This window comes from Lepidochelys kempii, chromosome 1 (genome assembly GCF_965140265.1).
Source record: "Lepidochelys kempii isolate rLepKem1 chromosome 1, rLepKem1.hap2, whole genome shotgun sequence".
Classification (NCBI taxonomy): Eukaryota; Metazoa; Chordata; order Testudines; family Cheloniidae; genus Lepidochelys; species Lepidochelys kempii.
The window spans coordinates 206,458,916-206,475,397 of record NC_133256.1 but is presented as its reverse complement, the minus strand read 5'-3'; the positions used below and the strand labels follow the sequence as shown (position 1 = coordinate 206,475,397).

The window sequence follows — 16,482 nt, the reverse complement described above, 5'->3', positions numbered from 1 at the left end:
GGTAACGTGCATGACATTGTGGCTGGCTTTGCACAAATGTGTTTCCCTAATTGCGGAGGGGCGATAGATGGGACGTATATTCCAGTTCTGGCACCAGCCCACCTAGCCTCCAAGTACGTTAATCGGAAGGGCTATTTTTCTATGGTTCTTCACGCGCTTGTGGATCACCGTGGGCATTTCATTGACATTAACACAGGCTGGCCCGGAAAGGTGCTTGATGCACACATCTTTCGGAACACTGGCCTGTTCAGGAAGCATGTCCTCTTTGCTTCTACGTGGCCTCTTCCTGATTCTTTGCAGCCTCTCGGCCATTGATAACACGGACGGCTGAAATCTCAAGGTTGCATCTGTAAAGGCAAAATGCAACACTTAACAGAGGCAACATTGTTCACACCAGACAGAGCAATGATTTCCCCCATACTCAAGGGCAAGCACAATATACACAATAACATAATTAGCCTGTCCTAAAGCGAGCGCAATTAACCCATGGGAGCCCCAAAATGGTGAGTAAGCACAAGGTCAAGTGTGACTGATTGTTTCACAGCTGTACTGTCCTCTGGGTTTCTGTGCTTTCGGGAGAGCCAACAGCGGAAGGGGGCCTCTATACTGAACACTGTCCCCACATTTTCCACAGGAGTTCGTCCTGGAAGATATCTCGCTGCTGAGGGTGACCTGGGAAGCAAGGGAGGGTCTTCTACTGCAATGCGGCTTCCGCCTTGGCCCATATGCAGCTTGCCTGTGTGCAGCAATGGTCCCCTCACTGCACAGTGGCGTGGACAGGTTAGCCTTACTGGGACGAGGACAACAGTGGCTCTCCCAAAAAACCTACGCAAGTGCATTGACCAAGTTCTGGATGAGACCTTTGAAGAGGTCACTGAGGCCGATTACCGCAATGTGACAGAGCACATCAACGCCCTATTCCGCATCTAGGCATGCATGCAGTCCTAACCCTCCTCGCCCCAAGAGCCCGCACCGAATAACTTCCTTCCCAAAATAAAAGCCGCTTACCGGGAACCTCCTCTGGTGTTTGTCCTTCCCCAAGCACCGGCCGCCACGACTAGCTACCTTCCTCCTGGCTTGAGAACAGCTCCTGGCTGCATGCATCTAGGGATTCCGGGGTGTCTTCCTCCACCTCAGCACCCGCACTCCCGCTTTTCTCCTCCTTCTCCTCCTGCCTTGTTGAACTGAGCTCTGAGGTGTCCTTGGTGGTCCTCGGAATGGAGGTGGGGTCGCCCCAAAGTATCGCGTCCAGCTCTTAGTAGAAATGGCAGGTCGTGGGGGCAGCACCGGAGTGGCTGTTTGCCTCTCAGGCTTTGCGGTAGACATTCTGCAGCTCCTTCACTTTAACCCTGCACTGCAGTGTGTCCCGGTCATGGCCCCTTTCCAGCATGGCCCTTGATATCTGCCCGAAGGTATCATAATTCCTACGGCTGGAGCGCAGCTGGGACTGGACAGCTTCCTCCCCGCAAACACTGATGAGGTCCAGCACCTCGCCATTGCTCCATACTGGGGCTCGCTTGGCGCGTGGAGGCATGGTCACCTGGAAAGATTCGCTGAGAGCACTCCACGCCTGGCTGAGCAAACAGGAAGGGGATTTTTAAAATTCCCAGAGAATTTAAAGGGCGGGTCTGACAGTTGGTCACCTGAGGGCAGGGCAGTAATGTTCAAAGTGATGACCAGAGTGGCTAGAACAGACATTGTGGGACACTTCTGGAGGCCAGTCACAGTGCAATAACAGACCAGGGCATCCACACTGGCGCCGCGGCGCTCCAGCAGTGGAGCAGCAAATGTTATTCCACTCGCCGAGGTGGAGTACCAGCAGCGCTGTAGCTGCGGAGACAGAGCACTCTACGTGCCTTGCCAGTGTGGACGGGGAGTGAGCTAGGGTGCCCAGGGCTCCTTTATTGCGCTGTAACTCGCAAGTGTAGCCAAGCCCTTAGATTGTTTTTTAATCATCTTAGTTATCTTGTAGAAGGCACTTTTGAGTGACTGAACGCAGTTAGCATTAATGGATGTTATGTACATGTGTCAAGTGCAGACCATACCTTTATAATCTTGCTTGATAAATAGGCTGAAGTGCTTTTTTATAATGTGTATAGAAGGAAGTATATTCTAGAATCACAGCTATATTTATTTTATACTGTCAGTTTAATTGTTACTGGTTTAGTTCTACTTATTTGTTTTCTTTATGCCCTCTTTCATAGTGGCTATATATATATGGTTAGGAGACATGAGCACTTCTTGTCATTTTTATTTAAAAGTTCCCTGATCTGGATTCACTTTCTAAAGAACTTCCTCCATTTCTAAAGAAAGAGAGAGAGAAGCCACCGTTGGAGACAATCACAGAAATTTTTAGGAGTACTTCTGAGCTCAGTGCAGGTAATGTTTCAATGTGGAGCAAAATTCTCCATTGGCTTGTTGAGTTGCCTCATACTACTATTGCACTTAAATTCACGAGGGTGCCTTGGGGCAGTTACAGTTTCTGCAAAGGACTGAAAAATGTCTCCATTAGTTTCTGATACCAACTAGCTGAATGAGTTGAACAATGAGTATGGAATAATTGATACCAGTGTGGATGCTACAAATAATACTTGAAAGGATTTTCAGTTCTAAACCTTATCATTCAACACCACATCTCCCAGATCTGCTTGACACTTGAACTGCTTGGGAACATTATAAGACTGCTTTGTGAGATACATTTAGGGGTCTTTGCAGACTTAAATGAACTGCAAAATCAGTGGGGTCTGGGTGCAAAAGTGAAAAGCTAGGGGTTGTCAGATGGCATTAGAGGCTGGGAGGAAGTGGAACAGCAACCGGGCAAACTTAACTGGGGGCAAGAGTGAGCAGGAATGGATAAGAAGGCAATGAGGGAGCGAAGGCTGGGGAAAGGGTGGATGAGTGTTGAGAAGGAGCTAGAAGACAGGGAGGATCTTGAAGTGAAGTGGGAGGAAAGGGTAAGGTGGAGTGGCAGTTTGGAGACCAGGGGTGGAAGAAGGAGTAGGTAGCATAAGAATTTGAGTGATGTTGGGTGGAGACAACTTGGAGAGAACAAAGGAGGGGTGGGCAGTGAACAAACCATCTTAAAGAGCTTGGATTCGAGAGGTTTACAGCGCTGACAGGAGTAGTTTGATCCTTTGTTTAGAGAGCAGCCCTGGCAAGCATTGAACTGGCACATCAGGATGAAAGGCATTATACTGTACTGTTCATGACACAGCAAAGAACATATAATCAAAACAATCTTCCATGGGTCCCTATCAGAGCCCTGATCATTCTCATCTTTCCCCATTTGGCACTCCCTCAAGCCTCCTGTATTGCAGCTATCTGGAGAACTAGACTGGATTGCTTGGTAGAGCTTCTCAGCTCACTTCTGAATCAGCCATTCGGCTGCAAAGCATTACAAGGCACTCCTGGCCATGACTCACCATGTGCCCTGTGCAGCATTTCCACTCCCTGCTGCCCCATGGAGCAAGTTGCTGGTGGCTATATTCACATGGCAACACACAGCACTCATTACTAGGCCTGGCAGTACTTCAGAGAGTATATGACCTCCCTAACTGAGATGCTTAATACCCTCTGTATAGAAATGTAGTGTATTGATATAACCAGCATTTTGTCAATATACCCATCTGTTTTTCTGTAAAACCTACAGGTCCGTTTGCCCCAACCAGTGATTCCCGACACTCACTGAAACCTCAGACACACAGTCCTTCAGCACAGACTGAAGTTTCCAGCAGAGCAGGTAAAGGAGCATTCTGATTTGGCATCTAGGTGCAGGTACAGGTTGAAGAGTGGTGGAGAGGGGAATGGGAGCCGAATGGAAGTCTGCTGTGCTAGAAATACGTTAACACTTCAGGGAAAATAATGAGAGGGATTCTCTCCTCTGCTATGGCCCTTGAAAATGGCTGCAGCAACATAAAAGAGCCATTAGGGCCGTAGATTTGGTCACAGAAGACTTCCCCCGGCACATTCTGTGCCCAAGGCAACTTATACTGCCCGACAAGGCCCACAACCCAAGACCTGGTATAGGGGACTTGCTGGGGGCAGGGGCAAGAGCAGGAATGGTGTATTGAAGCCAGAAGGGGTGAGACCTCAGTGCATAGCCCTCTGCTGCAATAACTTAGACAGTGCTGGAGAACTGCCTAAGTTGTTCTGGGGGCCACACTGACTTCCACCACAGACCAGAATCAGCAGGGTTCAAAGGGGAGCTAAATCCACCTTGATCCCTTATCCCTGGGCTGTAAGTTTTGTTCTGTGCCTCTGAAACCTTGTCTACAACTTAAAAGTTTTGCTGATATATCCAGTGATGAGCTGCCAAAATCTTAACAACCAGTTCCCTCCTCACCCCATGAGGGGGTCATGGCCCGCCCCCCCGGGACTCCTGCCCTGCCCCCGCCCCCGGGACCCCTGCCCCATCCACCCCCCTCCCCTGTCCCCTGACTGCTCCTGGAACCGGGCAGGAGGGTCTCGTGGGCCACCATAGTGGGTGCCCACCCCACCCTGCCCCTAAGAGCCAGAGGGACCTGCTAGGTGGCGAGGTAGGGAGACCCAGCGGTGTTTACCTGGGGCGGCTCCCAGGAAGCATCCAGCAGGTCCCTCTGGCTCCTAGGGGCGGAGGAGCGTAGCTAAGGGGGGAGCAGGGGGAGCGGCCGCTGCCCCCACTGATCACATCAAAAGTGGCGCCTAAGGCACCGACTCCCTGGGTGCTCTGGGGCTGGAGCACCCATGGGGAGAATTTGGTGAGAATTTGCCCACACCGGCAGCTCCCTGCCCCATGCCCAGCCCCAGCTCACCTCCCCTCCGCCTCCTCCCCTGAATGTGCCACCCCGCTCTGCTTCTTCGCAACCCCCCCGGCTTCCCGCGAATCAGCTGTTCACGCGGGAAGCCTGGGAGGGCTGAGAAGCAGGCGGCAGCTTCGCTCTCAGGCCCAGGGAGGCGGAGGCAGAGGTGAGCTGGGGCGGGGAGCGGTTCCCCTGTGCACCCCCTGGGTTACCTGCTGTGGCGCGGGCGGCCCTCCTTACGCCCCCCTGCCCCCAGCTCACCTCCACTCTGCCTCCTTGGGCCTGTGCGCGAAGCCGCCGCTTCCTTCTCAGCTGTCCCAGGCTTCCAGCGCAAACAGCTGATTTGCGGGAAACTGGGGGGGGGGCAGAGAAGCAGAGCGGGGCGGCGCATTTAGGGGAAGGGGGGAAGGCGGAGACGGAGGGGAGGTAAGCTGGGGCCAGGCGCGGGGTGGGGAGCTGCCGGTGGGTGCTCTGCACCTACCAAATTTTCCCATGGGTGCTCCAGCCCCGGAGCACCCACAGAGTTGGCGCCTAAGGTGCCACTTTTGGCTGGTTGTCCCGCGAGGGGGTTCTAAAAGGGCTTCTGAATTTAAAAACCGGTTCCAGCAAACTGGTGCGAACCGGCTCCAGCTCACCACTGGATATATCTATAGTGCTGTGTATAAATAAATAGTCATTGGGCCAGAGAGAGAGTGTGAGAATGACTCTGTAGACCAATGCTTCTGATATGGGAGATCCAAGTTCAAGTCCAACTGCTCTAAGCCCTGAAGCCAGTGCTGAACCTCCCAAGCCTCCCCAGTTGCTTATGCAGATTTCCCCAGAGTTCCACCTCCATGGGCTCTCTAGTTTATATTCAGCCCCTTAAGGGCCACATGACATGTAAAGCAAGGAACAGAGGCTTTGCACAGGATATTCTTAACCATAGTAACTTACTCTTAAAACGTGCAAGAGTCAAAATGCAAACACAAGTTGCTGTGCTAGCATGAGTGGTATCTATTTTTTTCTCCTCGATATTTCTAAAAAGAAAAGTCAGTAGGACTAAGAGACAGAAATCCCTTTTCTCTCCAGTGGCCCCAGAATATTTGCTTCCTGGTAGATTTTAAAAAGGCCTTTCCACTCTTACATTGCTCTGATAAATAAAAATACCAACCCTGATCCTACAGACATTATGCAGACCATATTCCTATTGAAGTTAGTAAGAGTTCTTTTTTGCACAAGAACTGCAGAATTGGGCTCCCTTTGTGCAAAATTCAATGTCACTCTTTGAAATCTTGGCTTCTGAATAGAAGTGGAAATGGCTGTGTGCACATCTGGGATACCCTTCCAGTCTCGCACCCAGAGCTTGCTGGTGGATGCTGCGGGGCAGCCAAGAAAAGAGAAGGTGAAATTACCATTATCAATCCAGGGGTGCAAGCCAGAATCTGTACTCAATGAAAAGGTAAAATAAAATGTTCTTGGCTAATGTTTATTTCCCTTTGCATGTCTCTTTTGCGCACCGTTGTTCAGTCACTCTGCAGCAGCGCTGGTCACTTTTTGGAATTTCTCTTTCCTGAAGCAATAGCACTTGCAATTTATCTGGGGCTGACTGTCCCAGAAACAACTTCTCCCTGAGTCATTAGGCCACAAACTTGGGTGCGTAAAGTGAAGCACCTAGGTCCATATTTAGGCACCTAAATAAAAGTACCCTGATTTTCAGGAGTACTGAGTGCCTCCAATTCCCACTGACTTCAGTGGCTCAATACCTCTGAAAATAGGGCCACTTTTATCTAGATTCCTAAATATGGAGATAGGTGGCATACTTTACTTTAGGACCCCAAATTTGAAAATGTTGGCCTTAGTCTTTAACAATCTTAGCTGCCCAGTCATTTGTATTTAGCCATTTGCTTTTCCTTTCTTTCTCTCCCCCTTAAAAGTATGAGAAACTGTCCTGTGTCAAAAAGGAGGACTTGTGGCACCTTGGAGACTAACAAATTTATTTGAGCATAAGCTTTCGTGAGCCTCAGCTCACTTCATTAGTCTCTAAGGTGCCACAAGTCCTCCCTTTCTTTTTGCGAATACAGACTAACACGGCTGCTACTCTGAAACCTGTCTTGTGTCAGTATTTGGACTGTAGCAGATAAGCCATTAACAGAAGTTGGCATCATTAAACTTGGCAGACAGCACTGTTATAGGAGGCGAGCTATAGTTTCTGTCCTTATAAGCACCTTCCTGTTATCTCGGGATAAGTTCTTTATTGCCACCTACAGTCTTCTATGTGGTTTAGTTTTTAATTCCCTCCCCTATTGCCCAGGTAATGTATTGATCTTGTTTGCAAAGGTAGAAGATCCTGTTGGAGGAAAAGTCAACACATCTTCTGTTGCAACAGCAACTCAGCATCTATGTGGATTCCATCTCATCCCACCTAAAGTGATATTTGGGGTGCTGAAGGAGGGTTATACTTACGCCACGACAGTCACTCTGAAAAATGTTGGAGTGGACTTCATAAGGTTAGATCAAACTGTCTTTAAACCTGTTTTAAAACTGTCACCTAACTCCATCTGCAGGCCAAATGTGCACTTCCTCTTAGCTGTGAACTCTGATAGTGTCATGAGACTAATCAGACTCCAGGTGGCATTTGTATTTGGAATCCTCCGTATTGGAATGATATTCTAAAACATCTGGCTTCAGAAAACACAATCATAGAAATAATAGAATTAAAATGTAATTAATGCTAGGCAGGAGAGAGAGAGCAGTAGCACTGAGTATGTAGAGCAATGACAGCAAATTCCTAGCACACAAGATTTAGCACTTCAAAGCAACTAGCACCTGGCTTTAGTCAGGTGAGAGAGAATATTTCCTAGCTGGGTCTGTGCTCTGCAGCACTCTCTGCTTTCAGTGTTAGTGGGGCAGCTCAGTGGCTGTGGATGTATTTTGCTCCAAAAAGGGGGAAAGTTTTCATCTTACATTTTAAAAGCAAAGTCATACCCACAGCATATGGCGACTGCCCCGCATGCAAACTGGCTTGGCGCTTGGGTAGTAGCCACCCCGCAACATGCCCGTTTGAGGCTTGCAGCAGCTGCTCTATTTGTTGGTGTGTATAGTGTAGTCAGGGCCCCACATATTACAGAACCACAGAATTTGCTGCATTATCCACTCCCTGCAGTGGGTTTGAATTCCACAACTAAACTTTTTTTTAAACTACATTTTCTGGTCCTTATGGTTGTAAAGAAAATGTTCAAAATGTAACCTGAGTATAAATGATGCTGTGTTGGCTTCCTGAGTCTGCAAAGGGCCTAAAACAATAGCTCTAAGAGGTGTGAACTGCCCCATTCATCTCCATGATGTGTTAATGCTGAAAGCTAAAGATTACAGTTTAAGGCCTTGCCTACACTAACAGTTCTGTTGACAAAAGTCAGCTTTCATCAGCAAAACAGTGGAGGTGTACACGTTACAATTCTCCTCCTGCCGATTTAATTCTGCTGCTTTGCCAACATAATAAAAACACTTTGACGAGATGCACAGATTTTGCAACAAAATTAGAGTGACCGTGTCAGTGTAGACATCACAATTGCTTATGACACCCTAAGTGGCCTCCAGGAGGTGTTCCACAACGCCCATCGTGACCGCTCTGCTCAGAAGTTTGAACTCCACTGCCCTGAAGCCAAGTACACAGGCATGCAACCCTTCTCCTTTAAAGGCCTGGGGATTTTTGAAATTCCACTTCCTGTTTGCTCAGTGTGGACAGTTCACATAGCATCTTTCCAGCTGACCATACCAGCTCCTTGAAGTAAATGTGTTCCCGCCTGAAGTACTCCGGAGTTGTTGGATCTGCTGTGTCTGTGGGGAGAAGAGGCTGTGCAATCCCAGCTCCGCTCCAGCCATGGGAACTCTGAGGGGAGGAACAGCTCAGTGGTTTGAGCATTGGCCTGCTAAACCCAGGGTTGTGAGTTCAATCCTTGAGGGGGCCGTTTAGGGATCTGGGGCAAAAATTGGGGATTGGTCCTGCTTTGAGCAGGGGGTTGGACTAGATGACCTCCTGAGGTCCCTTCCAACCCTGAGATTCTGTGATACTTACGGGAAGATTGCTCGTGGCCTGTTGGGAGAAGGGGCACGAAAGGGACACGCATCAGTACTGTGCTAAGATCAAGAAGCTGAGAAAGTCATACCGGGAGGCAAACTGTCACTCTGGCACCGAAGACCTGCCACTTCTACAAGTAGCTGGATGCCACCCTGGGCGGCAACCCCATCTCCATCCCCAAGAGCCCCTGGGATACTTCTGGGGCGCTGGAGGCAGCGGAGAGCAGAGTCAACCCCGAGGACGAAGTGATGGGCAAGGAAGTGGAGCTGGAGGAGGGTGTGGGACAGGCAATAAGGTCGTCCAGTAGCATGGTGAGCCAGGACCTCTTTTTGACTGGAGTGGTCTACCCGGTCACAGCACTTCAGCTCTTGGTGCCTGAGGCAGGAGAAGGGAGCTCTGGTAAGTACTCATTTTGATTTGATACTTCACAGTGTCATGAGGTAGGGCTGTCCTTTATTTTGTTATCTGTTAGAAGTGGGATAAGGGATAGAAATTAACAAGACCAGCACTGTCTCTGTCTGCTTCCCATTCCCCTATACAGTGGGAGCCCTGCAGAAAAGTTGATTAATGCAGACCAGATTTCATGGGAATCCTCTATAATGAGCTCTAGGAAACTTTCCTGCAGGCACTCGGCAATCCTCTGCCAAAGGTTCCTTGGCAGAGCTGCTTTGTTCCTTCCCCCCACTGTAGGAAACTTTGCCACACCAACTGGCAATTACTGCTGCAGGAAACAAAGTGGCACACAAGTGAACTACATACGGACCACGTCTGAAGCTGCATGCATGCAGGAGATGCACTCTTGCATCCTTGGTTACCCTGAGAAGTGAGATTATCAGCTTCGATCACCCCTGCCAGTGGAAAATGGTGCCAGAATTTACCATAGTACCCCTAGGGGCTTGTAGTGGTCCCCTTTGTTAACCTCCCAGACCCTTTTCCCCATCTTGCCCATTCCTCACGCCCCGACCGAATCACCATGTTTAGGGTACTCACCAAGCTGTGTGCTTGCCAAGGGACAGTGAGAAAAAGGTGTATTTGACTGTTATGATTCAAGGCTGAGTGCACTCACAAAACTGTCTCTATTTATCATTTCTTGTGCTTCTGCAGATGTGCCCTCTAGGGGTACCTCCTACACACAGGGGGAGTGCCTCTGCCAGCTAAGGAGGTGAACCAGGAGGACATATTTAAAGAAGTGCTGCAATCATTTGATGCTGTAGATCGTGATCACAGGGATAATTAATGAAAAATTAAAAATGGATAGACCGGAGCGGAAACGGGCAGAAGCAGATGATCAGGCTGATAGAGGACCAAACAGAGATGCTGAGGTCCCTGATTACACTGCAGTCAGACCACAAGCATTCTCGACTCCCTCTGCAGCCAGGGCTGGTGCAACCACTAGGCGAACTAGGCGGTCGCCGAGGGCGCCAAGTGGTTGGGGGCTCCAAAAAGCAGTGTCCTGGCTCGGCCGGGAGGAGCCACCTTCCGGAGGCACTGGAGAGCCAGAGTGTCGGCTTGCGGGGGCGGCGAGCCCCAGCCATGGAGGAGCCGGCACAGCGCAGGGGGGCAGCAGCCCTGCAAAGGCAGCGGCACCGCTAGTGGGGCGCAGCCGCACCCCTGCCCCTCCTGCCCAGGGTGCGGCCCGGCACCCCTACCCCCCCCCACCCGGGGCTCCTGCAGGCTGCAGCAGATGCATGCGGACGGCAGCCCCTGTGCACCCCCCCCCCGGCGCCCCTCTCACCGCTCTCGGGCTCTGCGGCTCCCGGGCATGTGAGCTGCCACTGGGTGGCGGGGCCCTGAGCCTGCTCCGGGAGGGGCAGCGGCAGCTCACACTCCCGGGAGCCGCAGAGCCCAAGCGCGGCGAGGGGGGAGCCAGGGGACGCACAGGGGCCGCAGCCCGGGCATCTGCGGCTCCCGGGCGTGTGAGCCGCCACTGCCCCTCCCGCTGCCTCAGCACTCTGTGCGGGAGGGGCTGTGCGCGCAGCAGCGTGTTTTGCCTCCACGTGGAGCCAGCGTCTGACCGGCATGGGCATGGCAAGGGGAGTCCCAGCCTGGGGACAGTCAGGAAGCTGGGGGAGGGTTAGATGGGTCGGGAGTTCTGGGGGGGGCCTGTCAGGGGACAGGGGTGTGGAGAGGGATTGAAGCAGTCAGGGGACAGGGAGCAGGGGAGGTTAGATGGGTCGGGAGTTCTGGGGGTCCTGTCAGGGGCAGGGAGTGGTTGGATGGGGCGTGGGAGTCCTTGGGGGTCTGTCTGGGGGCGGGGGTGTGGATAAGGGTTGGGGCAGTCAGGGGACAGGTAGGGTCCTAGGGGTCCCAGGAGGGGGCAGTCAGGGGACAAGGAACAGGGAGGCTTAGGTAGGGGGTGGAGTTCTGGGGGGCAGTTAGGGGCAGGGGTCCCAGGAGGGGGCAGTCAGGGGACAAGGAGCGGGGTGGGGGGGATTGGGGATTCTGAGGGGGGCAGTCAGGGGGTGGGAAGTGGGAGGGAGTGGATTGGGGCAGGGCTAGACGCGGCTCTTCCCCCCCCCCCCGACCTCTTTTTTGATTGTTGAAATATGGTAACCCTAGGTGAGGGGGGAGTCGGGGGGGTGTCTGCAAGCATCCGCTGCAGCCTGCAGGAGCCCCCAGGGGTGCCAGGCCGCAGCCTGGGCCGGAGGGGCAGGGGGTGCAGCTGCTCCCTGCTAGCGGCACCGCCGCCTTTACAGGGCTGCTGCCTCCCTGCGCCGTGCCGGCTCCTCCATGGCTGGGGCTCGCCGCCCCCGCAAGTGGGACAGTCTGGCTCTCCAGTGTCTCTGGAAGGCGGCTCCTCCCTGCCGAGCTGCTGCAGCGGCCCAAGCCCGGCAAAGCCAGTGAGTGGACTTGGGGTGGGGGCCGCCGTGGTGGGGTGGGGAGGGCTCGTGGAGGGGCTGTGCACCCTCCAGGGGAGTTCAGGGGGCGGGGAGGGGGGAACCTGATCTGGGGAGCAGCCCCTGGGCACAGCTGGCCCCTGGGCAGGCTGGCCCTGGGGTCTATAAAGGCTCGTTGGGATTTACCCCTCAATGTGCAGGGTGGGGCGCAAGGTGGAAGTTTTGCCGAGGGCACAAAATATCCTTGCACTGGCCCTGTCTGCAGCCCATACAGAACTGCGTTCCATGCCCTTCCCAAATTCCTCACACATATTCCTTGCAAGTTCCCAATCTGTCACAGTACCCCTTGCACTCCACCCCTAGGGACAGGTTTCAGAATGACAGCTGGACTTACACACAGCTGTGAGAGCGTAGGTTCAGAGAGTGCTCCTCAGTGACATGTCCCTTGTAAGAAATGGAAATGATGTATTTCTGTGTAATAAAAGTTTACTCTTTAAAATAAAATGAATCGTTATTTGTGTCCTACACACAGTGGTTGCTGCTGGAATTCATACACAGTGGCAATCAGCACATTTGCAGACTACAATTAACACTCAGGCACCAATCGTTACAAGGGTCATTCAAGGTGGTAAATAAACAATGCCTGGATGAATGCATTAGAGAAACACATATTACGGGGGGGTCATTGTCAAAATGCTGCTTTAGAGCCTTCCTGATTCTGTTAGGATTATTGAGCCCCTCTAATAGCCCTGGTATCTGGCTGCTCAAAGTCAGCCGCCAGGCGATCCACCTCAACACTCCACTCCATGGAAACTTTTCCCCCTTAGAAAAAATTGACCTGAATCTGCTGTAGAATTTCCAGTCTGATACTGTTACCAAAGTGACAAGCATGGTCTGACGACCTAGTCAGCAGGAGAGTGCTGCAAAACCACAGGGCCACAGTCCAAACAAGAGAAATTCTGTGTATATATTTTAGTTCATCATGCCACAGACCATAATGAATCCATGGGCTTGCCAGTCAATCTGTGTCAGCATCTCATCTTTGAGGACTTGCACATGTCCATTCCTCATTAGGGATGTGTGCACCCAGTGTGCTGAAGCTGGAGATGTTTGCCATAGCAGTACCCATCAGGGCAGCACATGCACCTTGCATCGTCTTGTGCTCTTCACTGAGAATTAAAAACGGTGAAGCTGCCCCAACGGCAAAGTTCCTTCTGTCTGCCCACAGTCAGTAGTTCAAGCATGCTGTATGCAGTTACACATTATTCCCTTTGCTCTGAAGCTAATTTAGTCTTTCATAATTAGTTATTAGCCTTAGATAGTTAATGGTACTCATTTTTTGATGGGTACCACTGTGGGGAAAAATCTCTAGCTTCTGTGCACGTACACACACCCCTAATGTGGAATGGACACATCTGGAAGAACACATGTTACGGAACAGATAAGTAAGAGGTTTTTAAATTGTGCTCATCACTGTGCTGTTGAAGCACTCCTTCCCCAGGAAGCACTATCGAAGCTTTCCTCACTCCCAACCCCCAGTTGCAAATCACTGTTTCTCAGTAGGACATTGACACAAACGTATTTTAGGCCTGGTCCATATTAGCAAGGTTGCACTAGTGTAACTAAACCAATATTGAACTGATTTACTTAGACAGTGCTTACTCTTAATGTAAATGCACTTGAACCGCTATGAACCTCTCTTAAATCAGTTTAGCGTCATTCAGTAACTGAGTTAACTCTTCCATTTTGTATGCTTCAGATAATGAACAGTGGTTGGGTCTGGGAGAGGGTTTTCTTTTATAAGTTCAGGTCTTGGCTACACAGGAAAGTTTTTTCAGTACATGTTTTTCTGACATAATTATACAGGTCTAATTATATCAAAAGAGTATGTCCACACTGCTTTGTTTATGCCAGATTAAACTACTTCCTCTACGAACCACTGTATCTACACAGCGCAGCTCTCGTTTGAAATGACCACACAGCATTCTACACAGCTATCCAAAGCTACGTTGTTCCTCCACTGACCTCTTTGCGTGCTGGGATTTTTCTCAAAGTGCATTATATGATACCTACTGGACATCTGGGACTTGGGCTCAAACTAACAAACTCTCAGGACTCCTTTTGTGATATCCTATAATTCTTCTAGCTTTTGTGAACCAGCACCATTTTCAAACTACTGTCCATCAGCCTGGAGCAAAGATTGCTGAGTGCCACAAGCCTTTCATTCATTAATACGAACAGGCTGCTTCACATGTATTGGCAGTCATGCACCACAGGAATATTGTTGAAGAGGCGGAGCAGTTCCTTCAGCTAAAGTCTGCATGACATTTCCCCGGTGAGGCTTTATGTGGTGGAGTGCCCCTTCTGGTCTTGGCCAGCCTACAGGTCACGCTAGTGGTGCAGACCCGGGATGATCTTCATGTTGAGGAAGGCTAGTTTCCTAGAGGTCTGTGCGGAGCGCACGCTGGTGTTGCTGCAGCAGACCACCACCATGCGCGTTCCCCTCAGCATGGAGAAGTGTGAGCGTTGACAGCTGGAAATTCACCAACCCCAATTGCTACAACAAAAAGGGGTCTTTCGTCATGGTGCTGCAAAGCCTGGTTGATAAATGTGGTAGGCTCACCAATAGTAATGTGGGGTGGACAGTTTGAAAGGTATCTCACCAGGGTCCCTGGTCAGCTGGGTGCCTTCCAAGCTGTCCACAACAACACAGGGTCCCGGGGTGGACTCCATGGCAAAAATCCTGTCCAGGTGCAGGCAGTGGGAACATTACAGGAGGGCTTGATTTTGTCCGTAGCATTATAATAATTCTGCTGGAACAGTGGCATGGCACTGAGCGATATCCTGGAAGTGGCCCTTGACCCACATTTACTTCAGGATCTTTGCATTTTGGTGACTGATATAAAGGTGGGTCAGGCATGCCTCTCCCTGGACGGCAAGGTGAGCTGAATTACAGTGGTGTAAGAAACCACATAAATGAGAAAAAGATTTGTGTGTGTGACGACACAAGAGCATTTATGCCAGAAAGACTAACGTTATATTGAAAAAGCTGTTCCTGTATACACAAAGCATGGACGAGCATGGACTTTATTTTTTATCTTAAGGCTGTAGGCAGTGATTGATGAGCTCTGATGGGAGTTAGGTACATTGGGTTCATTATTATGATGATTGGTTTCCTTTGTTTTTGTTAAGAACTGTGTTAATGGAGCTTGGGCAGGAAGCCCAAAATGATTTCCACATTTAGGAACTGTGGACTCTCCACTTTCCTTTCAGTTGGCCCTGCCTACCCTGAGTTGGTCCGGGTGGCAGACTGATTGTCTCTTTTCCCTGGCAGGTTTCGGGTGAAGCAGCCACCTCCCAGCACAGGACTGAGAGTGATTTACACACCGGGACCTGTAAGTCATGTGGAGCATGTTTATTGTTGGGCAGAATGTACTTTGTTTTCAGGCAACTTCAGACTGACCCTCTAGGCTCCCAGAAAATTTCCCAGCAAACCCCTCTAGCATCACTCTGGGGGATGGGCTGGCAGGGGCCCAGAACTGAAAACTCTCTGTATCTGCAGATTCTTGCAGCCCACTGATGAAGAAATGAGGGGGTGAGAGACATGGACCATGGGAGCCTGGGTGACCTATGCTGCCTCCTGTGTTTGAATGTAGCAGTTGTCGTGAGATGCTCTTTGAACTTATCATGGTGACTACTCTATGCATTCTGGAGCATGATCTGATACTTGCCAAACACAAGTAGCAGCAGAAAGCAGCAGGCCCAGCCTGGAGAAGTGAAGTGACTTGCCCAATGTGTCAGTGACAGATCTGGGAGCTGAGTCTAGATCTCTTGAGTTCCAGTTCAGTGCCCTAACCTCAAGGTTCTTTCAAACCAATGACTGACCTTGGAAAAGATACTCTTCTTCTGTACAGTCCTCCTTTCCCTCTACTTCTCCATGCCTATCTCTGGTTCTCCCCCAGCTGCAGCACACTGGTTCTCCTTTCCTTCTGCTAAGACTAAAGGGGAGGTTAACGGGGAAGAGGAAAGCAAGGGAGGAGGGACAAGGAAGGGAGGAAAGATTATAGATGAAAGAGGGAGAGGACACTTTGGGAAGGGAAGGAGGAAGTGAAATTAGACACTTGAAAGAGACAAATAAAAAATGCCCTTCTGTGTTTCCGTCTTCTCCGGTAAGTGTTAAAGAATAAAAAATGGAAACAGAAACAGGAAGCATAAACACAAGGGAGAGAATGAACAGTTTTAACATAATAGAGATTAGTTACAAGAGATAACAGGGATCATTTTGCAATTGTTAGGCCTTGTTTTACCACAGTTTGGTTCCCAAGTAATGACAAAATTCTCCTGCTCATCCCTGCAGCCCATTCTGAGAGGCTCCTGTACTCTAAGGGCCGTGAAGTCAGCGGGGGTGGGGAGCGGGGGGAGAAGGGTGTGACAAATCAGGGAGAAGGAAAGTGCAGAATGTTGGGACTGAGGCTGGGGCGGAGGAACAGTTCCCTTTCCTTCTTCACTGAGCCTGGGACGCCACCACAACACAGGGCAAAGGTAAATTCACTTTGCTCCATTGCTTGTTTGAATGGAGCAACAGACACGAGAAAAGATGGGCTGGCAGTCTAAAAACAAACAGTACTCACCACCCCAGTTACAGCTCTTCTGGTAACTCTGTGCCTGCTGCATCTACTCCCTGGGGCTGGGTCTCGCATGCATTTTCCAAGGGATAAATCCACTTCAGGTTCTGACGGATGTAAGGTGAACTAACGCATTCTGCACAGACCTCAACAGTCTGAAAAGTCACCTGCTAAACAGCCCTCCA

General features: G+C 50.6%; 1 protein-coding gene across 7 annotated transcripts in view; it reads left to right on the top strand.

Moving 5' to 3' along the window:
* SPAG17 (sperm associated antigen 17) overlaps positions 1 to 16,482 on the top strand; it is a 307,771-nt gene that overhangs the window by 288,293 nt on the left and 2,996 nt on the right. For 4 of the 7 annotated variants that reach the window (XM_073310318.1, XM_073310310.1, XM_073310300.1 and 1 more), the window contains 5 exons: positions 2,262 to 2,379; positions 3,650 to 3,739; positions 6,065 to 6,216; positions 7,095 to 7,264; positions 15,007 to 15,067. In XM_073310318.1, the coding sequence (XP_073166419.1) occupies positions 2,262 to 2,379; positions 3,650 to 3,739; positions 6,065 to 6,216; positions 7,095 to 7,264; positions 15,007 to 15,067 (591 nt within the window). Of the gene's footprint in view, positions 1 to 2,204; positions 2,380 to 3,649; positions 3,740 to 6,064; positions 6,217 to 7,094; positions 7,265 to 15,006; positions 15,068 to 15,234; positions 15,418 to 16,482 lie in introns of those variants that run through there. The other 3 variants (XM_073310328.1, XM_073310290.1, XM_073310337.1) reach the window with 3 other exon arrangements.